Source organism: Oncorhynchus tshawytscha, linkage group LG08, assembly GCF_018296145.1.
Source record: "Oncorhynchus tshawytscha isolate Ot180627B linkage group LG08, Otsh_v2.0, whole genome shotgun sequence".
Classification (NCBI taxonomy): Eukaryota; Metazoa; Chordata; class Actinopteri; order Salmoniformes; family Salmonidae; genus Oncorhynchus; species Oncorhynchus tshawytscha.
In genome coordinates this window covers 26,578,302-26,600,703 of record NC_056436.1, presented here as the reverse complement: position 1 = coordinate 26,600,703, position 22,402 = coordinate 26,578,302, and the positions used below count along the sequence as shown (strand labels likewise).

The 22,402-nt window shown below is 45.8% G+C and overlaps 1 protein-coding gene across 4 annotated transcripts in view; it reads left to right on the top strand.

Moving 5' to 3' along the window:
* Positions 1-206: 206 nt before the first annotated feature.
* LOC112256768 (hypoxia-inducible factor 1-alpha) overlaps positions 207-22,402 on the top strand; it is a 42,270-nt gene continuing 20,074 nt past the window's right edge. The window contains exons 1-2 of one of the 4 annotated variants that reach the window (XM_024430248.2): positions 207-832; positions 7,697-7,890. In XM_024430248.2, coding sequence (XP_024286016.1) covers positions 762-832; positions 7,697-7,890 — 265 coding nt within the window. In that variant the 5' untranslated portion in view covers positions 207-761. Of the gene's footprint in view, positions 833-1,107; positions 1,254-7,696; positions 7,891-22,402 lie in introns of those variants that run through there. The other 3 variants (XM_024430247.2, XM_024430246.2, XM_024430249.2) reach the window with 3 other exon arrangements.

Genomic DNA, 22,402 nt, shown 5'->3' with positions numbered 1-22,402 from the left:
GTGTAATGCTAATTTTTATTGTTTTATTTAACTTTTATTTATTATCTACTTCACTTGCTTTGGCAATGTTAACATATGTTTCCCATGTCAATAAATCCCTTAAATGTAATTGAAATTGAATTGATAAGCAGCTGATCACCTAGCCACAGAGTTTCTAAACCCAGAGGAGCGACATCGTGAGACTTCCGGGAACCAGGCCGGGGTTTGAGAAGTCAATGAAAGAAGTGAAAAATGATTCGTTAGTTGTTCGTTTTCTCGAAATCTAAAGGCACAACCTAGATTCGAGACAATGTCTTAAGTAGTTAAACATGTTATTACTCCAACCTCGTGATAGTGACAAACAGCCACGTTTTCATTTTCGTCAAAATGAATTGACGGACTGTACATGCGCATTTGGGCGCGAGCCGACCATTAGACCCGTAATGACATGTTTCTACGCATGAATTTAGCTTGCCAACAAGTGTGATCGGGGATTTCTTTTGGAGAAGCAGTTTCTACCTATCTTACTGTACGGTGTTTGACCTAGCTGCTCAGCTAACTAGATGCAACGTTGTTCCAAGCAACCGCTAGCGTGGCACCTCATGCCATTTCGAAGGAATTAAAACACATTCTTCTGCACTCATGTTTTGACTTCAGCGATGGAGGCTTGACCTCTCCTGATTTGCATTTATCAACAATTTCTGGAAACACAAATTACGGATTTAATTTGAATTAGCTACGTGAATTTTCGCTTGTTTTTGTACGGGCCCGAAACACAGTTTATGTTCTTGGCTGAGGCTCAAAATAAGTCCGTCGTCATTAAAATGAACACAGTTGTCCCAGAAAAGAAAAGGTACGTTTACCTCTAGTAATCTAGCCGATTATCTAGCTGTAATGTGTTGTTTCGTTCGGCTTGGTTTAGATTTTGACGTGTTTGCATAACTAGTTAGCTAGCCTAGCCAGCTACAGTAAATGTTATAGACGACTCGATATTTTAATTTCTAGAACTAACATTAGCTAGCTAGGCGGCTAACTACTAAACTAACTACATAGCTAGCTAACTTTCAATAAGGCTACCGTAAATAAGTGGCACTGACAGCCAGTGTGTTAAAAGGTCGCGAGATATGGGTCCACTTGCTGTCACTTGACTTGCCCGAATGATAGTGAGAGCTTGTTTTGAGGTGCTGAATACAGATTATGAACGTTTTGAGGAATTGTTGAAACGTGTCTTTGAGGTTGTCAAATGTTGAGGCAAGAACAGGGAAGAAAGCCAGGTATGTCAACTCCATTTTCTTGTCTCCCATTTTCTGGCCTTCATTGTAAAGGTGTTGAAATGTATTGTTAGTGGTTGCTCGTATAATACTCAGAATTGAATTAAAACTGTTTGGCGCCTCTATAATTGAGATGGTTTAGTTGCCATAGGCCAATGTAGTGGTATCAGTGTGAACCAAGGTAGGCTGTTCTATGGGAGGCTGCTACTTTTGTTGTTACAGTGTAACATTCTATGTGACTATGTGGGCAGATTTGAGACATTTATACTAATGTAGGGGACAGATTCTCTCGGTTGAGGTTTGCCTCAGTGATGGAGCTTTTATTTGTTACCAAATACCTTACTTAAAACTGCTGACATGAATCTAACGTAGTGCTTTGCGCTCTATGCCTACTTTCACAATTATTTCACACTGCTTTGTCCGCAGGTTCTAAAACCAAAACAGAAATCAAAACCATTGCAAAAAGTATCAAGCTTATTTTAATGTTTGCCATTCCATGGATTGCTGTGACCTTGTTATTTCTGTATCACGTCTTAATCACTGAGAGCCTGACGTCAGTGGGAGTTCCTGGCATAAAGTGTGTGTGTGGCAATTCACTAGTTGCCAGGAAAGGCCTTTAATTGACACTTTCTTTGTGCATAGGCCAAATTTTAGTAAAAAGCCTGTCCACTGAACAAACATATATTTAAGATAGCATTTTTGTGTGCAACTATGGGTCTTTCATGATCCATGGGCTTTTTGCACAGCTGTGGTCTTAAATATATTTTCTGGCATGGGGCTAGATTCAAGGCGCTGATGGACAGCTAGCAGCGACAGGGTGTTAGACTTGTTAGTCAAACATTCCGACTTGTCTCTTAGTCACGTTGTGCTTATATATATGTATATATATAGCCACATAGTCAAGGGGTCTGAATACTTTCCCAATGCACATACAGATATTTAAAAAGCACATACACATGTTTAAAAAGTGTATATATATATAAAAAGCACATACACATGTTTAAAAAGTGTGTGTATATATATATATATATATATATATATATATATAATACACCTTTTAAACATGTGTATGTGCTTTTTAAATATTTGTATGTGCATTGGGAAAGTATTCAGAACCCTTTGACTTTTTCCACATTTTGTTACATTACAGCCTTATTCTAAAATGTATTCAATTTATGGTTTTCCTCATACTATGTTGTGACATTTTGTATATGCATCTCTTCATGAGGAACACGTTTTCCATAAGGACCTATAAGCTTGTCCCATTACATACAGTGAGGGAAGAAATACCCATTACTACACACATAGTAAAAAAAAGAAATGTATTGCGGGTATCTGACAGCCTGTACAGGTCCGGAAAGATACATCTGTAATTTTTGTTTTACTCTGCCTGCAAACATGCTGGATGATTCAGAATCCATTGAAGAGCTTGAACGATTAATTGACGAGAGATACTTATGAGCTCAAAGAAACATGTTTCTGGTTTCGGGGGATTCAAGCACTGTTAAGGACAACAAACCCAATCAACAAACCAAAGCCAAGTTGGCCAAGCAGTATCAACGATGGCACCAAACCATCCCCAAACAAGAGGGAGTGTGTGGGGAGGTTCACTGATATGGATGTTCACTTGTTAAACTTGATATCTTGGATATAAACTCAGCAAAAAAAGAAACGTCCTCTCACTGTAAACTGCGTTTATTTTCAAAAAACTTGACGTGCAAATATTTGTATGAACATAAGATTCAACAACTGAGACAAACTGAACAAGTTCCACAGAACAGAAATGGAATAATGTGTCCATGAACAAAATGGGGGTCAAAAGTAACAGTCAGTATCTGGTGTGGCCACCAGCTGCATTAAGTCTTACAGGACACCCACCTCCCATCTGTAGTGTGGAGGGGCTGACGCACCATTAAGACAGCAGCACGAGAATCCTGTCTTCTGTAGCTGCCTTTGTTTGGACTGCACATAACTCACTTTGTAGAGTTTGTGGTCCAGCCTAAACCAGGACCTTTTCAGGTAAAGGGTTTCCAGACATTCCCTGTATTCTCTGTGCATAAGCCATACTTGTCTGTCACATCACAATAGATTCCAATACATAGCACAGAGATACGCTTAGATTTTATTTTACCTTCATGTGGCCAGATTTTCCACAGGTGAAGACCTAGATATTAATTTATTTTTATCTGCTTCACTTAGCGTTGGTTGAAAGCAATGATTATTGAAAGATGTTGCTCTGGGCTAGGGCAAGTGACCAGGAAGGTCTCTGTAGCGGAGGGTGAGAAGTGTGATGGCACTATGCAGAACTGGTTGCATTACACAGAGGACCAGAGGACCACAAACTCAGACCCCAGAGAGGCAGACCTCATGTGCATGCACGTGATGGAAAACCTGCAGACACATTCACTGAACATGCAAAATATTTGGGTTGCAAAACTGACCATCTAGGCTACTAATTTCTGTGTGGACATGTACATTGAGGTGGATCAGTTTCTGTCATTAACTGTTAGGAGGGACTTTCTGTACTCAAAAAAATGTTCAATTATTAATTCAATTAGCTAGCTGAAGCATTTTCCTGATTTTTACAGACAGTCTCAAATAATATAATTATGTGACTCTAACTCCATAACAGATAAATTGCAATTATGTTTCGGGGGGTTATTTTTACTGACGTCTATTTTTCACGGTGAGCGTTGCACACTTTTTGGATTTACGCTGTTGTCTGTAGGGTTAAGACCACAACTCAGCAGCAGCCTCTGGTATGCATTGGTGTCATTGCCTTGACTTGTCTACAATCTCTATATGCTTCAATACATATGGACAAGACCGACAATAAGCCATGCATGTGTTCACATCACGTGGGAGATATATAAACAGTACCAGTGAAAAGTTTGGACACCACCTCATTCCAAGGTTTTTCTTTATTTTTACTATTTTCTACATTGTAGATTAATAGTGGAGACATCAAAACTATTAAATAACACATGTAGTAACCATTAAAGTGTTAAACAAATCAAATATATTTCAGATTGTTCAAAGTAGCCACCCTTTGCCTTGATGAAAGCTTTGCAAAGTCTTGGCATTCTCTCAACCAGCTTCATGAGGTAGTCACCTGGAATGCATTTCAATTAACAGGTGTGCCTTGTTTACTTGTAGAATTTCTTTTCTTAATACGTTTGAGCCAATCAGTTGTGTTGTGACAAGGTAGGGGTGGTATACAGAAGATAGCCCGCTGTGGTAAAAGACCAAGTCCATATTATGGCAAGAACAGCTCAAATAAGCAAAGAGAAATGACAGTCCATCATTACTTAGGGTCATGAAGGTCAGTCAATACGGAAAATGTCAGGAACTTTGAAAGTTTCTTCAAGTGCAGTTGCAAAAACCATGATGAAGCTGGCTCTCTACGCCACAGGAATGGAAGACCCAGAGTTTGATAATCCAAAATGTGAGATTTTTGGTTCCAACCGCCATGTCTTTGTGAGACGCAGAGTAGGTGAACGGATGATCTCATGTGTGGTTCCCATCATGAAGCAGGTGTGGGGGTGCTTTGCTGGTGACACTGTCTGTGATTTCTTTAGAACTCAAGGCACACTTCATGGCTACTACAGAATTCTACAGCGATATGCCATCCCATCTGGTATGCGCTTAGTGGGACTATCATTTGTTTTTCAACAGGACAATGACCCAACACACCTCCTGGCTGTGTAAGGGCTATTTGACCAAGAAGGAGAGTGATGGAGTGCTGCATCAAATGACCTGGCCTCTACAATTACCTGACCTCAACCCAACTGAGATCGTTTGGGATGAGTTGGACTGCAGAATGAAGGAAAAGCAGCCAACAAGTTCTCAGCTTGTGTGGGAACTCCTTCAAGACTGTTGGAAAGCATCCCAGGTGAAGCTGGTTGAAAGAATGACGAGTGTGCGAAGCTGTCATCAAGGCAAAGGGTGGCTATTTTACTACATGATGAAATATGTATTATTTTATAGTTTTGATGTCTTCACTATTATTCTACAATGTAAAAATAAAGGAAAACCCTTGAATGAGTAGGTGTGTCCAAACTTTTGACTAGTACTGTGTGTATATACACTGCTCAAAAAAATGAAGGGAACACTAAAATAACACATCCTAGATCTGAATGAATGAAATATTCTTATTAAATACATTTTTCTTTACATAGTTGAATGTGCTGACAACAAAATCACACAAATGATCAATGGACATCAAATTTATCAACCCATGGAGGTCTGGATTTGGAGTCACACAAAATTAAAGTGGAAAACCACACTACAGGCTGATCCAACTTTGATGTAATGTCCTTAAAGCAAGTCAAAATGAGGCTCAGTAGTGTGTGTGACCTCCACGTGCCTGTATGACCTCCCTACAATGCCTGGGCATGCTCCTGATGAGGTGGCGGATGGTCTCCTGATGCCAACTCCTGGACAGTCTGTGGTGCAATGTGGCGTTGGAGGATGGAGCGAGACATGATGTCCCAGATGTGCTCAATTGGATTCAGGTCTGGGGAACGGGCGGGCCAGTTCATAGCATCAATGCCTTCCTCTTGCAGGAACTGCTGAGAACACTCCAACAACATGAGGTCTAGCATTGTCTTGCATTAGGAGGAACCCAGGGCCAACCGCACCAGCATATGGTCTCACAAGGAGTCTGAGGATCTCATCTCGGTACCTAATGGCAGTCAGGCTACCTCTGGCGAGCACATGGAGGGCTGTGCGGCCCCCCAAAGAAATGCCACCCCACACCATGACTGACCCACCGCCAAACCGGTCATGCTGGAGGATGTTGCAGGCAGCAGAACGTTCTCCACGTCGTCTCCAGACTCTGTCACGTCTGTCACATGTGCTCAGTGTGAACCTGCTTTCATCTGTGAAGAGCACAGGGCGCCAGTGGCGAATTTGCCAATCTTGGTGTTCTCTGGCAAATGCCAAACGTCCTGCACGGTGTTGGGCTGTAAGCACAACCCCTACCTGTGGACGTCGGGCCCTCATACCACCCGTTTGAGCAGACACATGCACATTTGTGGCCTGCTGGAGGTCATTTTGCAGGGCTCTGGCAGTGCACCTCCTGCTCCTCCTTGCACAAAGGTGGAGGTAGTGGTCCTGCTGCTGGGTTGTTGCCCTCCTACGGCCTCCTCCACGTCTCCTGATGTACTGGCCTGTCTCCTGGTAGCGCCTCCATGCTCTGGACACTACGCTGACAGACACAGCAAACCTTCTTGCCACAGCTCGCATTGATGTCCCATCCTGGATGAGCTGCACTACCTGAGCCACTTGTGTGGGTTGTAGACTCCATCTCATGCTACCACTAGAGTGAAAGCACCGCCAGCGTTCAAAAGTGACCAAAACATCAGCCAGGAAGCATAGGAACTGAGAAGTGGTCTGTGGTCACCACCTGCAGAACCACTCCTTTATTGGGGGTGTCTTGCTAATTGCCTATAATTTCCACCTGGTATCTATTCCATTTGCACAACAGCATGTGGAATTTGTCAATCAGTGTTGCTTCCTAAGTGGACAGTTTGATTTCACAGAAGTGTGATTGACTTGGAGTTACATTGTGTTATTTAAGTGTTCCCTTTATTTTTTTGAGCAGTGTATTTCTTTACAAGAAACTCTGAAGGAGAATGAAATGTTTTATTGTCACCTTTGTTTTCGGCAGACCTTTCTTCTACGGAATTAAAAGTTCTCCTTGTTGTTTTTTTCCCACAGGATATTTTTTTACTGTTTAGTTAAGATCTTATTTTAGCCTACATATTTTAACATTCTCTCACTCAATGGAGAATTGCATCGTGGCCTATATTTGTACAGCATTTATTTTATTTTTTTACCTTTTTGAGGGACTGATCTTAGCGGAGACCTAGCCTGCATAGTTTTCAAAACGGGCTTCTTTTTGTTCCTCTTAAGGTTCTTGTTGCATGAAGTGGACCAATTTTTAAAGAGGCTGTCATTCGTTCAGTAGCCTATGTGTTTTTTTAATGTAAATGTGTGTCCTTAACGAGGACCGTCTGTCCCCCCTCACTGTCCCTCAATAGTGGAGGATTGTACTATTGGCAATAAATGTCAGGATGATTGGTGGAGAGGCTTGGCAGTGCACCAAGCAGGTAGAGTGGAGAATCTACTGCGTATCACACACAACCAAGTCCCCACTCCCAGCCAATGGTGCCATGGGGGCTCACTGTGCTTCCTTTGGTTTGCAGCCAATAAGACGGCAGGCTGGGCCAGCGTCCGAAAATGAGCCTGCTAGGGTGAGACGGTTGGACTTGTAGCTTGTTGCAGACCCCAGCTGCTGCAGCCTTTCCCATTGTCTGGGCCAGTGGCTTAGTGAACAGTGTGCAGAGCAGGCAGGCAGACAACAAGGATGCAATCCCTGGTGGTGTGTGTGTGTTAGGCCCGGACTCTGACTTGCATCTTGTTGATCTGCCTGTCTCCCACAGCAGGGTGAGCTCGGAGCGGAGGAAGGAGAAGTCCCGGGATGCAGCGCGATACCGGAGGGGGAAGGAGTCGGAGGTGTTCTACGAGCTGGCCCAGGAGCTGCCCCTGCCCCACAGTGTCACCTCCAACCTAGACAAGGCTTCTATCATGAGACTGGCCATCAGCTACCTGCACATGAGGAAACTGCTGAGCACAGGTCAGTACCCTGGGGGGAGTGAGGAAGAGGAATATGGTAGTGTCCAAATTAGAGGGACACAGCTGTGGTGCGGATAGTGTCAAAAGTGTCTTGGGGTTAAGGGGTGGGGGTGAGGAGAGAAGTGGGAGGTGAGAAAAAGCAGTGAGGTGAGCAGCGTGGGCGACCTGGATGATCTAGAAACTTGCAGACAGGAGGATATACAGTGGGGTCTGAAATTATTACTCCCTTGATAAAGAGGAACAAAAATTCAACTTAATCATAGAAAGACCATATGAAATAAATAATTCAAATACTGAGCTATATTTACATTTTATATTAACACAATTGCTCATAGAAAGATTTTGTTTAAAAGATAGCGGTCAAAATTATTGACACCCTGTTTTCAATTCCTCACCTTGTGAGGATAACAACCCTTTTTCTAAAATGTTTTATGAATTGGAGAACACATTGCAAGGGATCTTAGACCATTCCTCCATACAGAATCCTTCCAGATCCTTGATATACTTCATCTGCACTTAAGGACTGTCCTCTTCAATTCAAACCACAGGTATTTAATGGGTTTCAAGTCCGGAGATTGTGATGGTCATTGCAAAATGTTGAAATTTCTTTGTGGATTTTGATCTGTGGGTAAAGTTCATGATGCCTTTACACTCGTACCCGTATGTATATTGGTTGAAAGTGGCAGATTTGGGCACCAATAAGAGCCTCAATTGGAACGTAGTGGCTGTACAGTAACATGCTATACATTAGGCCTGCACGATTAATATCATTTTAATCGGAATTGTGATATTGGCATTCACAATATCCATATCGCAAGAGGCAATATGGAGAGGTGTGTGTGTGTGTGTGTGGGGCCACTTGGAAACACCAGTTAGTCCTCTCACTCAAACCCTTCATTTTTTTGTATTATGTTGCACCATTTTCCAGGAATAGTCTTATGTTACTAAATGTATCCAGAGTGTTTTCAGATCAACAAATGAGGAAAAAAGTACAGTAAATGTAAAATGGACATAAGATCAACAGTGTGATGTTTGGATTCAGTCTTGTCAGGTGAACTGTTGTGTCCCCTCCTTTTGGTCTAATACTTTTCCAGTTAACTGTTCCCTTTCAATTGCTACCTTGGTTATGCAGATGCGTTTTTTCATATTTCTTCTTTAAGAAACAATTTTTGGTATAGCGTATTTGACTATATACCGGTATTGATGAATGGATCGGTTTGGGTTTTTACTTTACCTTCTATAATGATATTTAATGTTTGGTTTGTTAAATTTAATACACAGTGTGTAATGTCAATTTTTATAATTTACTCCGCTACTTGATTCAGCTCTTTTGCCATCTCTCTCTTTTGCCATCTCGGTCTGTCTGTCTGTCTCTGTCGGTCTCGGGCTGTCTGTCTGTCTGTGTCTCGGTCTGTCTGTCTGTGTCTCGGTCTGTCTGTCTGTGTCTCGGTCTGTCTGTCTGTGTCTCGGTCTGTCTGTCTGTGTCTCGGTCGGTCTGTCTGTCTGTGTCTCGGTCGGTCGGTCTGTCTGTCTGTGTCTCGGTCTGTCTCGGTCTGTCTCTGTCTGTCTGTGTCTCGGTCTGTCTCTGTCTGTCTGTCTGTCTGTGTCTCGGTCTGTCTCTGTCTGTCTGTGTCTCGGTCTGTCTCTGTCTGTCTGTCTGTGTCTCGGTCTGTCTCTGTCTGTCTGTCTGTCTGTGTCTCGGTCTGTCTCTGTCTGTCTGTGTCTCGGTCTGTCTCTGTCTGTCGGCCTGTCTCTCGGTCTGTCTGTCTGTCGGCCTGTCTCTCGGTCTGTCTGTCTGTCGGTCTGTGTCTGTCTGTCGGTCTGTCTGTCTCTGTCTGTCGGTGTCTCGGTCTGTCTGTCTGTCGGTGTCTCGGTCTGTCTGTCTGTCGGTATCTCGGTCTGTCTGTCTCGGTCTGTGTCTGTCTGTCTGTCTGTGTCTCGGTCTGTCTGTGTGTGTCTGTCTCGGTCTGTCTGTCTGTGTCCCGGTCTGTCTGTGTGTGTCTCTCTGTCTGTGTGTGTCTGTCTCTGTCTGTGTGTGTCTGTCTCGGTCTGTGTGTGTCTGTCTCGGTCTGTGTGTGTCTGTCTCGGTCTGTGTGTGTCTGTCTCGGTCTGTGTGTGTCTGTCTCGGTCTGTGTGTGTCTGTCTCGGTCTGTGTGTGTCTGTCTCGGGTCTGTGTGTGTCTGTCTCGGTCTGTGTGTGTCTGTCTCGGTCTGTGTGTCTCTCGGTCTCTCGGTCTGTCTGTCTGTGTCTCGGTCTGTCTGTCTGTGTCTCGGTCTGTCTGTCTGTCTGTGTCTCGGTCTGTCTGTCTGTCTGTCTGTGTCTCTGTCTGTCTGTCTGTCTGTCTGTCTGTCTGTCTCTGTCTGTCTGTCTGTCTGTCTGTGTCTCGTCTGTCTGTCTGTCTGTGTCTGTCTGTCTGTCTGTGTCTCGTTCTGTCTGTCTGTCTGTGTCTCGGTCCGTCTGTCTGTCTGTGTCTCGGTCCGTCTGTCTGTCTGTCTGTGTCTCGGTCCGTCTGTCTGTCTGTCTGTGTCTCGGTCCGTCTGTCTGTCTGTCTGTGTCTCGGTCCGTCTGTCTGTCTGTCTGTGTCTCGGTCCGTCTGTCTGTCTGTCTGTGTCTCGGTCCGTCTGTCTGTGTGTCTGTGTCTCGGTCCGTCTGTCTGTCTGTCTGTCTGTCTGTGTCTCGGTCCGTCTGTCTGTCTGTCTGTCTGTCTGTGTCTCGGTCTGTCTGTCTGTCTCGGTCTGTCTGTCTGTGTGTCTCGGTCTGTCTGTGTGTCTCGGTCCGTCTGTCTGTCTGTCTGTCTCGGTCCGTCTGTCTGTCTGTCTGTCTGTGTTTCGGTCTGTCTGTCTGTCTCGGTCTGTCTGTGTCTCGGTCTGTCTGTCTGTCTGTGTCTCGGTCTGTCTGTCTGTGTCTCGGTCCGTCTGTCTGTGTCTCGGTCTGTCTGTGTCTCTGTCTGTGTCTCGATCTGTCTGTCTGTCTGTGTCTCGGTCTGTCTGTCTGTCTGTGTCTCGGTCTGTCTGTCTTACTGTGTCTCGGTCTGTCTGTCTGTGTCTCGGTCTGTCTGTCTGTCTGTGTCTCGGTCCGTCTGTCTGTGTCTGTGTCTCGGTCCGTCTGTCTGTCTGTGTCTCGGTCTGTCTGTGTCTGTGTCTCGGTCCGTCTGTCTCTGTCTGTCTGTGTCGGTCTGTCTGTGTCTCGGTCTGTGTCTGTCGGTGTCTCGGTCTGTCTGTCGGTGTCTCGGCCTGTCTCTCGGTCTGTCCGTCTGTTGGTCTGTGTCTGTCTGTCTGTCGGTCTGTGTCTGTCTGTCGGTGTCTCGGTCTTTGTCTGTCTGTCGGTGTCTCGGTCTGTGTCTGTCTGTCGGTGTCTCGGTCTGTCTGTCTGTCTGTCTGTCTGTCTGTCGGTATCTCAGTCTGTCTGTCTGTCGGTCTGTCTCTGTCGGTCTCGGTCTGTCTCTGTCTGTCTCTTGGTCTGTCTGTCTCGGTCTGTCTGTCTGTGTGTCGGTCTGTCTGTCTGTCTGTCTGTGTCTCGGTCTGTCTGTCTGTCTGTCTGTCTGTCTGTCTCGTGTCCGTCTGTCTGTGTGTCTGTGTCTCGGTCCGTCTGTCTGTCTGTCTGTCTGTGTCTCGGTCTGTCTGTCTGTCTGTCTGTCTGTGTGTCTCGGTCTGTGTGTCTGTCTGTGTGTCTGTCTCGGTCTGTCTGTCTGTGTGTCTCGGTCTGTCTGTCTGTCGGTGTCTCGGTCTGTCTGTCGGTGTCTCGGTCTGTCTGTCGGTCGGTCTGTCTCTGTCTGTCTGTCTCGGCCTGTCTCTCGGTCTGTCTGTCTGTCTGTCGGTCTGTCTCTGTCTGTCTGTCGGTCTGTCTCTGTCTGTCTCTGTCTGTCTGTCGGTCTGTGTCTGTCTGTCGGTGTCTCTGTCTGTCTGTCGGTGTCTCGGTCTGTCTGTCTGTCGGTGTCTCGTCTGTCTGTCTGTCGGTGTCTCGGTCTGTCTGTCTGTCGGTGTCTCGGTCTGTCTGTCTGTCGGTGTCTCGGTCTGTCTGTCTGTCGGTATCTCGGTCTGTCTGTCTCGGTCTGTGTCTGTCTGTCTCTGTCGGTCTGTCTCGGTCTGTCTGTCTGTCTGTCTGTCTCGGTCTGTCTGTGTCTGTCTGTGTCTGTCTCGGTCTGTGTGTGTCTGTCTCGGTCTGTGTGTGTCTGTCTCGGTCTGTGTGTGTCTGTCTCGGTTTGTGTGTGTCTGTGTCTCGGTCTGTCTGTCTGTGTCTCGGTCTGTCTGTCTGTGTCTCGGTCTGTCTGTCTGTGTCGGTCTCTGTGTCTCGGTCGGTCGGTCTGTGTCTCGGTCGGTCTGTCTGTCTCGGTCGGTCTGTCTGTCTCGGTCTGTCTCTGTCGGTCTGTCTCTGTCTGTTTGTGTGTCTGTTTGTGTGTCTGTCTGTTTGTGTCTCGGTCTGTCTGTGTCTGTCTCGGCCTGTCTGTCTCGGCCTGTCTGTCTCGGCCTGTCTGTCTCGGCCTGTCTGTCTCGGCCTGTCTGTCTCGGCCTGTCTGTCTCGGCCTGTCTGTCTGTCTCGGTCGGTCTGTCTGTCTCGTCTCTGTCTGTCTGTCTGTCTGTCTCGGTCTGTCTCTTTCTGTTTGTGTGTCTGTTTGTGTCTCGGTCTGTCTGTGTCTGTCTCGGCCTGTCTGTCTCGGCCTGTCTGTCTCGGCCTGTCTGTCTCGGCCTGTCTGTCTGTCTCGGTCGGTCGGTCTGTCTGTCTCGGTCTGTCTCTTTCTGTTTGTGTGTCTGTTTGTGTGTCTGTCTGTTTGTGTCTCGGTCTGTCTGTGTCTGTCTCGGCCTGTCTGTCTCGGCCTGTCTGTCTCGGCCTGTCTGTCTCGGCCTGTCTGTCTCGGCCTGTCTGTCTCTGTCTGTCTCGGCCTGTCTGTCTCTGTCTGTCTCGGCCTGTCTCTGTCGGTCTGTCTCTGTCGGTCTGTCTCTGTCTGTTTGTGTGTCTGTCTGTTTGTGTCTCGGTCTGTCTGTCTCTGTCGGTCTGTCTGTCTCTGTCTGTCTCGGTCTGTCTCTGTCGGTCTGTCTCTGTCTGTTTGTGTGTCTGTCTGTCTGTGTCTCTGTCTGTGTCTCGGTCTGTCTCTGTCTGTCTGTCTGTGTCTCTCTCGGTCTGTCTCTCGGTCTGTCTGTCTCTGTCGGTCGGTCTGTCTCTGTCGGTCTGTCTCTGTCTGTCTCGGTCTGTCTCTGTCGGTCTGTCTGTGTGTCTGTTTGTGTGTCTGTCTGTTTGTGTCTCGGTCTGTCTGTCTGTCTGTGTCTCTGTCTGTGTCTCGGTCTGTCTCTGTCTGTCTGTCTGTGTTTCTCTCGGCCTGTCTCTCGGCCTGTCTCTCGGCCTGTCTCTCGGTCTGTCTCTCGGTCTGTCTCTCGGTCTGTCTCTCGGTCTGTCTCTCGGCCTGTCTCTCGGCCTGTCTCTCGGTCTGTCTGTCTCTGTCGGTCGGTCTGTGTCTGTCTGTCTGTCTCTGTCTGTTTGTGTGTCTGTCTGTGTGTCTGTTTGTGTGTCTGTCTGTCTGTGTCTCGGTCTGTCTGTCTCGGCCTGTCTCTCGGTCTGTCTGTCTGTGTCTGTGTCTCTGTCTGTCTGTCTGTCTGTGTCTCTGTCGGTCTGTGTGTGTGTCTCTGTCTGTGTCTCTGTCTCTGTCTGTGTCTGTCTGTCTGTCTCTCGGTCTGTCTGTCTCTGTCGGTCTGTCTGTCTCTCGGTCTGTCTGTCTCGGTCGGTCGGTCTGTCTGTCTCTGTCTGTCTCGGTCGGTCTCTCTCTGTCTCTCTCTCTGCGTGTGTCTCTATCGGTCTCTCTCCGCTTGCTGGGAGTGTTTGGTGTATGCTAGGAATTATATGAGCGAGTGTTGTCTGGAGTTACATCGTTTGGGTTTTCTTTCTTGTTTTTCTATGCATGATTAAGGTTCATTATTTTTCTTCTTGTGGTAGAATTAAGTATATTGTATTTCTTGTTGGTTTTGGCGGGGATGGCGACCCACATGCGGACACGGTCCCTGTCACATTGGCACGGCTTTAGGTGCACTTCTGAAGCCACTGTCACTATTGAGGAGTTTCTGATCACCGTTGGAGAGAAGGTAGGCTATGAAAAATGTTGCTTATGCATCGCGGATGAATTCATCGGTGGTGTTGTTTCTTAACCTCTCTAGGGTATGTGGGATGCTAGCGTCCCACCTGGCCAACATCCAGTGAGATTGCAGAGCGCCAAATTCAAATACAGAAATACTCATTATAAAAATTCAGAAAAGATACAACTATTTTACATTGGTTTAAAGATGAACTTCTTGTGAATCCAACCACTGTGTCAGATTTTAAAAATGCTTTACGGCGAAAGCATACCTTACAATTATTTGAGAACATAGCCCAGCAGACAAATCATTACAAACCGTAACCAGCCAAGTAGAAGAGTTACACAAGTCAGAAATAGAGATGTAGAGAAATTAATCACTTACCTTTGATGATCTTCTTATGTTTGCACTCAGAAGATATTCATTTATTCCATAAATGTTCCTTTTGTTCGACAAAGTCTCTCTTTATATCCGAAAACCTCCGTTTTGTTTGCGTGTTTTCTTCAGTAATCCACAGGCTCAAACGCAGTCACAACAGGCAGACAAAAAAAATCTAAATTGTATCCGTAAAGTTCATAGAAACATGTCGAACGAAGTTTATATTCAATCTTCCGGTTGTTTTTAGCCTAAATAATCGATATTCGATAATATTTAAACCGGACATTAACGTCGTCAATATAAAAGGTAAACAAGAAAGGCACTCTCTCTCGCGCGCATGAAAAATCTCTGTGACACGGCAGGGTCCACTCATTCAGACTGCTCTTATTCCCTCATTTTTCAGAATACAAGCCTGAAACAATTTCTAAAGTCTAGTGGAATGCAATTTGAGTCCTAAGTCAATGGATACTGTAATGGCATTGAATAGAAAACTACAACAACAACAAAAAATCCTACTTCCTGAATGGATTTTTCTCAGGGTTTCGCCTGCCAAATCAGTTCTGTTATACTCACAGACATTATTTTAATTTTTTTTTAAACTTTAGTGTTTTCTATCCAAATCTACTAATTATACACATGTCCTATCTTCTGGGCCTGAGTAGAAGGCAGTTTAATTTTGGCATGCTTTTCATCAAAAATTCCAAATGCTGCCCCCTACCCTAGAGAAGTTAAAGAACTTCTTTGGGATAGTGTCCCACCTCGACAACATTCAGTGAAAAATACAAAAATCGTAATATTAAACATTCATGAACAAATAAGTGTCTTACATCGTTTAAAAGCATAACTTGTTAATCCAACCACGTTGTCAGATTTCAAAAAGGCTTTACGGCGAAATCATACCATGCGACTATCTGAGGATGGCACCCCACACACAAAAGCATTAAACATTTTCCAAACCAGCAGAGGTGTCACAAAAGTCAGAAATAGCGATTAAAATAAATCACTTACCTTTGAAGATCTTCCTCTGTTTGCAACCCCAAGGGTCCCAGCTACACAACAAATGGTTGTTTTGTTCGATAAAGTCCTTCTTTATATCCCCAAAAAGTCAGTTTAGGATCCGCGTTTGATTCAGTAATCCACTCGTTCAACGTGTATACAAAGGAATCCCAAAAGTTACCATTGAACTTCGTCCAGCCAAGTTAAACAATGTTTCGAATCAATCCTCAGGTACCCTAATATGTAAATAAATGATATAATTTCAGACGGAATGTATTATGTTCAATGCCGGAGAGAAATAACGAGGTGCGCGCAAAATGAGAGCCACCTTGAAAAACTACAATTTCTAAGGAACTGCAATCTGGGAGGTATTCCTTTTGAATCTCTCAAAAACAAGCATTTGGATGAGCTGTGAACTACCAATTATATGTATATCCTAGCTTCTGGGCCTGAGTAACAGGTAGTTTACTTTGGGCACGTCATTCATCTGAATTTACGAATACTGCCCCCATCCCTAAAAAGTTAAAGAAAAGTGCCTTGTGGAGCATGGTGTACTTCTTAAAGGCATGTTTATTCAAGTTACGCCGCTTTTTCTCTCCGCCAACAAGGGTAATGATTTTGAATGTACAGCCGTTTATTCCCAATGAGTTATTGGAGCGTGAGTTTTTGCTGTTTGGGAAGTTTGCAAGTTCTATTAAGATTGTCCTGTTGGGTTGCAAACACCTGGCTCTGAAACCGGTTATATCGTTTCGGTGACAAGTGTTTGTTTTTGGACTTTGTAGGTATCGTTTAAAGTTCAGTGTGACTACAGACTGTATATGGCTTATGCTATTACAAGTAGTCAACAGTGTTTTGAAATTGGGGATGTTGGCCATAAGCGACATGCTTGCCCGAAAAGGGAGAAGGCGGAGGGAGGGACGCAGGTGATCCTCGTAACACCTGGCCAGGGAGAGGTGGGCCGACAGTGGTAGTGGCCACAAGCACCTGTTGCAGAGGAACAAGTTGTCCATGTTGAGGGTACTGAGTTGCAGCTTGTACCAGAGGGGAACATAGTGTCTGTTATGCAGCAGAAAAATATTGTTGGTGGAAGTAAGGACAGATTTGGGGAGCCATTTTCCCAGACTGGTGAGATGCCCGGTACGAGTGATGGGGTGTGAGTGGGGAGTGTTGAGAGGGATGTGGCTGAGGGGAGTCGGTGGTATGTAGCCTCAGTTGAGGAGGATCAGGAGAAGGATCTCTTTTGATATGATAGCAACTGGTGATGACTAAATTTACAATTTAGAGGAGGTAAATCTGTCAAATTGGCAGATTTCTTTGATGTTGATACGTTTGTAAGGTCAGCTGTGGTGTTACAGAAGATGTGGTGTTCAAATCTAATTTATTTATAAAGTCCTTCTTACATCAGCTGTTATCTCAAAGTGCCTTACAGAAACCCAGCCTAAAACCCCAAACAACAAGCAATGCAGGTGTAGAAGCACGGTGGCTAGGAAAAACTCCCTAGAATGGCCAGAACCTAGGAAGAAACCTAGAGAGGAACCAGGCTATGAGGGGTGGCCAGTCCTCTTCTGGCTGTGCCGGATGGAGATTATAACGGAACATGGCCAAGATGTTCGAATGTTCGTAGATGACCAGCAGGGTGAAATAATAATGATAATAATAATCACAGTGGTTGTTGAGGGTGCAGGAGAAATACTCCAGATATAATAGACTGACCCTAGCCCCCCCGACACACAAACTACTGCAGCATAAATACTGGAGGCTGAGACAGGAGGGGTCGTGAGACACTGGCCCCATCCGACGATACCCCCGGACAGGGCCAAACAGGAAGGATATAACCCCCACCCACTTTGCCAAAGCACAGCCCCCACACCACTAGAGGGTTTTCTTCAACCACCAACTTACCATCCTGAGACACGGCACTACCCAAGGGGGAGCGTCAACCCGGACAGGAGGATCACGTCAGTGACTCAACCTACTCAAGTGATGCACCCCTCCTAGGTACGGCATGGAAGAGTACCAGTAAGCCAGTGACTCAGCCCCTGTAATAGGGTTAGAGGCAGAGAATCCCAGGGAAGAGAGGGGAACCGGCGAGACAGCAAGGGCGGTTCGTTGCTCCAGTGCCTTTCCATTCACCTTCACACTCCTGGGCCAGACGACACTCAATCATAGGACCAACTGAAGAGATGAGTCTTCAATAAAGACTTAAAGATTGAGTGTGAAGATCAGTTGAGTGTGAAGAAGTGTTTCCGCTTGGTTAATTGTCTCTTCCGGCGCCGACAGAGATGGCCGCCTCGCTTCGCGTTCCTAGGAAACTATGCAGTTTTTTATTTTTTTACGTGTTATTTCTTACACTAGTACCCCAGGTCATCTTAGGTTTCTTTACATACAGCCGACAAGAACTACTGAATATAAGATCAGCGTCAACTCACCATCAGTACGACCAAGAATATGTTTTTCGCGACGCGGATCCTGTGTTCTGCCTTACAACCAGTGTAACCGAGTGGATCACATGCAGCGACCAAAAAAAAAACGACTCAGAAAAAGAGGGAAACGAAGCGGTCTTCTGGTCAGACTCCGGAGACGGGCACATCGTGCACCACTCCCTAGCATTCTTCTTGCCAATGTCCAGTCTCTTGACAACAAGGTTGATGAAATCCGAGCAAGGGTAGCATTCCAGAGGGACATCAGAGACTGTAACGTTCTCTGCTTCACGGAAACATGGCTAACTGGAGAGACGCAATCCGAAGCGGTGCAGCCAGCGGGTTTCTCCACGCATCGCGCCGACAGAAACAAACATCTTTCTGGTAAGAAGAGGGGGGGGGCGTATGTCTTATGGCCAACGTGACATGGTGTGATGAAAGAAACATACAGGAACTCAAATCCTTCTGTTCACCTGATTTAGAATTCCTCACAATCAAATGTAGACCGCATTATCTACCAAGAGAATTCTCTTCGATTATAATCACAGCCGTATATATCCCCCCAAGCAGACACATCGATGGCTCTGAACGAACTTTATTTAACTCTCTGCAAACTGGAAACGATTTATCCGGAGGCTGCATTCATTGTAGCTGGGGATTTTAACAAGGCTAATCTGAAAACAAGACTCCCTAAATTTTATCAGCATATCGATTGCGCAACCAGGGGTGGAAAGACCCTGGATCATTGTTACTCTAACTTCCGCGACGCATATAAGGCCCTGCCCCGCCCCCTTTCGGAAAAGCTGACCACGACTCCATTTTGTTGATCCCTGCCTACAGACAGAAACTAAAACAAGAAGCTCCCACGCTGAGGTCTGTCCAACGCTGGTCCGACCAAGCTGACTCCACACTCCAAGACTGCTTCCATCACGTGGACTGGGAGATGTTTCGTATTGCGTCAGACAACAACATTGACGAATACGCTGATACGGTGTGCGAGTTCATTAGAACGTGCGTTGAAGATGTCGTTCCCATAGCTACGATTAAAACATTCCCTAACCAGAAACCGTGGATTGATGGCAGCATTCGTGTGAAACTGAAGGCACGAACCACTGCTTTTAATCAGGGCAAGGTGTCTGGTAACATGGCTGAATACAAACAGTGCAGCTATTCCCTCCGCAAGGCTATCAAACAAGCTAAGCGCCAGTACAGAGACAAAGTAGAATCTCAATTCAACGGCTCAGACACAAGAGGTATGTGGCAGGGTCTACAGTCAATCACGGACTACAGGAAGAAACCCAGCCCAGTCACGGACCAGGATGTCTTGCTCCCAGGCAGACTAAATAACTTTTTGCCCGCTTTGAGGACAATAAAGTGCCACTGACACGGCCTGCAACGGAAACATGCGGTCTCTCCTTCACTGCAGCCGAAGTGAGTAAGACATTTAAACGTGTTAACCCTCGCAAGGCTGCAGGCCCAGACGGCATCCCCAGCCGCGCCCTCAGAGCATGCGCAGACCAGCTGGCCGGTGTGTTTACGGACATATTCAATCAATCCCTATACCAGTCTGCTGTTCCCACATGCTTCAAGAGGGCCACCATTGTTCCTGTTCCCAAGAAAGCTAAGGTAACTGAGCTAAACGACTACCGCCCCGTAGCACTCACATCCGTCATCATGAAGTGCTTTGAGAGACTAGTCAAGGACCATATCACCTCCACCCTACCTGATACCCTTGACCCACTCCAATTTGCTTACCGCCCAAACAGGTCCACAGACGATGCAATCTCAACCACACTGCACACTGCCCTAACCCATCTGGACAAGAGGAATACCTATGTGAGAATGCTGTTCATCGACTACAGCTCGGCATTCAACACCATAGTACCCTCCAAGCTCGTCATCAAGCTCGAGACCCTGGGTCTCGACCCCGCCCTGTGCAACTGGGTACTGGACTTCCTGACGGGCCGCCCCAGGTGGTGAGGGTAGGCAACAACATCTCCTCCCCGCTGATCCTCAACACTGGGGCCCCACAAGGGTGCGTTCTGAGCCCTCTCCTGTACTCCCTGTTCACCCACGACTGCGTGGCCATGCACGCCTCCAACTCAATCATCAAGTTTGCGGACGACACAACAGTGGTAGGCTTGATTACCAACAACGACGAGACGGCCTACAGGGAGGAGGTGAGGGCCCTCGGAGTGTGGTGTCAGGAAAATAACCTCACACTCAACGTCAACAAAACTAAGGAGATGATTGTGGACTTCAGGAAACAGCAGAGGGAACACCCCCATCCACATCGATGGAACAGTAGTGGAGAGGGTAGCAAGTTTTAAGTTCCTCGGCATACACATCACAGACAAACTGAATTGGTCCACTCACACAGACAGCATTGTGAGGAAGGCGCAGCAGCGCCTCTTCAACCTCAGGAGGCTGAAGAAATTCGGCTTGTCACCAAAAGCACTCACAAACTTCTACAGATGCACAATCGAGAGCATCCTGGCGGGCTGTATCACCGCCTGGTATGGCAACTGCACCGCCCTCAACCGTAAGGCTCTCCAGAGGGTAGTGAGGTCTGCACAACGCATCACCGGGGGCAAACTACCTGCCCTCCAGGACACCTACACCACCCGATGCTACAGGAAGGCCATAAAGATCATCAAGGACATCAACCACCCGAGCCACTGCCTGTTCACCCCGCTGCCATCCAGAAGGCGAGGTCAGTACAGGTGCATCAAAGCTGGGACCGAGAGACTGAAAAACAGCTTCTATCTCAAGGCCATCAGACTGTTAAACAGCCACCACTAACATTGAGTGGCTACTGCCAACACACTGTCAATGACACTGACTCTACTCCAGCCACTTTAATCATGGGAATCGATGGGAAATGATGTAAATATATCACTAGCCACTTTAAACAATGCTACCTTATATAATGTTACTTACCCTACATTGTTCATCTCATATGCATACGTTGATACTGTACTCTATATCATCGACTGCATCCTTATGTAATACATGTATCACTAGCCACTTTAACTATGCCACTTGGTTTACATACTTATCTCATATGTATATACTGTACTCGATATCATCTACTGTATCTTGCCTATGCTGCTCTGTACCATCACTCATTCATATATCCTTATGTACATATTCTTTATCCCCTTACACTGTGTATGACAGTAGTTTTTTTTGGAATTGTTAGTTAGATTACTTGCTCGTTATTACTGCATTGTCGGAACTAGAAGCACAAGCATTTCGCTACACTCGCATTAACATCTGCTAACCATGTGTATGTGACAAATAAAATTTGATTTGATTTGATTTGATTTAATTTGTTACTGCTGTTACGGCAGCAGAAGGTAATGGGAAACCTTACCACGTTAAGAGAGAATTAAAACAATGACAATGATCATGCCTCAGGGTGTTTTTGTTTTTCTGTCTTGTTTCTTCTGTTTATCCTTTCTCTTTTCTATATGGCAATCAATTGCAAGGATCCTTAAACAACGTAGACAAACTGAGCGTGATATATATATATATATATATATATATATATATATATATATATATATATATAATCGTATAGTATGTAGCAAACTCACTTGGCTCATAGTGGCTTTGAGGCGAGCCTTGCATTTAGTTTTCAAAGTGGGAGACAGAAGCAAAACGGCCGCCTTTCACCGAGATATGCTCGGCATGAAGATTGTGCTTCACAAAGAGTTTGAAGAAGGATGTAAGGCAACTTGTAAGGGCCCTAATGATGGAAAATGGAGCAAGACAATGGTCGGCTTGGGGCCAGAGGATGATGACATCGTGACTGAACTCATCTACAATTATGGAGTGGGAGAATATCGCCAAGGTAATGACTTCCTCGGTTTGACTTTGCAGTCTTGCCAGGCTGTCAGCAATGCTAAGCGTCTTGGTTGGCCCCCCACTGAGGTTTGAAAGGGCCTCTATCTGGCTGAGGCCCCAGGAGGTTATTGCTTCTACCTGGTGGAAAAAGAAACAGCCTCCCAATGATCCTGTACAGAAGGTCTGTGGCAGGGTCTGACCAGCAGAAATCAACACAATACACTGCTGCTCCTCCCTTCTGGGGATGAAGGTGAACAGGGGAAATGAGAAGACTGTGCTGATGGGATTCACAGACACTCACTGTAAACTAGAGCTTCACAACATTGTTGGGACAGCCTTCAGGCGGATAGCATTCTCCTGTCCACATGAGCAGTTGGCAGATCTTGAAGCCTTGATGACAAAGGGAAACCATGAAATCCTTACTATCTTAGTTAGCCTGGACACCCCTGGGAAGACTAGAGTAGGTCATTTGGGCTGATTCAGATGCCCGTGAGATCTGCTTTGTTGTTTGAGTGTTTATTGTGTTGTGGGTTCCCAGACACAATAAAGGTTCTTTAAATCTCTCTGTTTTCGTGAATTTGTCTTTTGACCAATCAGATCAGCTCTGAAAAGATCTGATGTGAATGGTCAAAAGACCAATTAGGGGAACAAATATCAAAATTGTGCTGCCTATGTTTTGTTATCTAGGCAAGTCAGTTAAGAACAAATTCTTACTTTCAATGACGGCCTAGCAACAGTGGGTTAACTGCCTGTTCAGGGGCAGAACGACAGATTTGTACCTTGTCAGGTCGGGATGTGAACTTGCAAC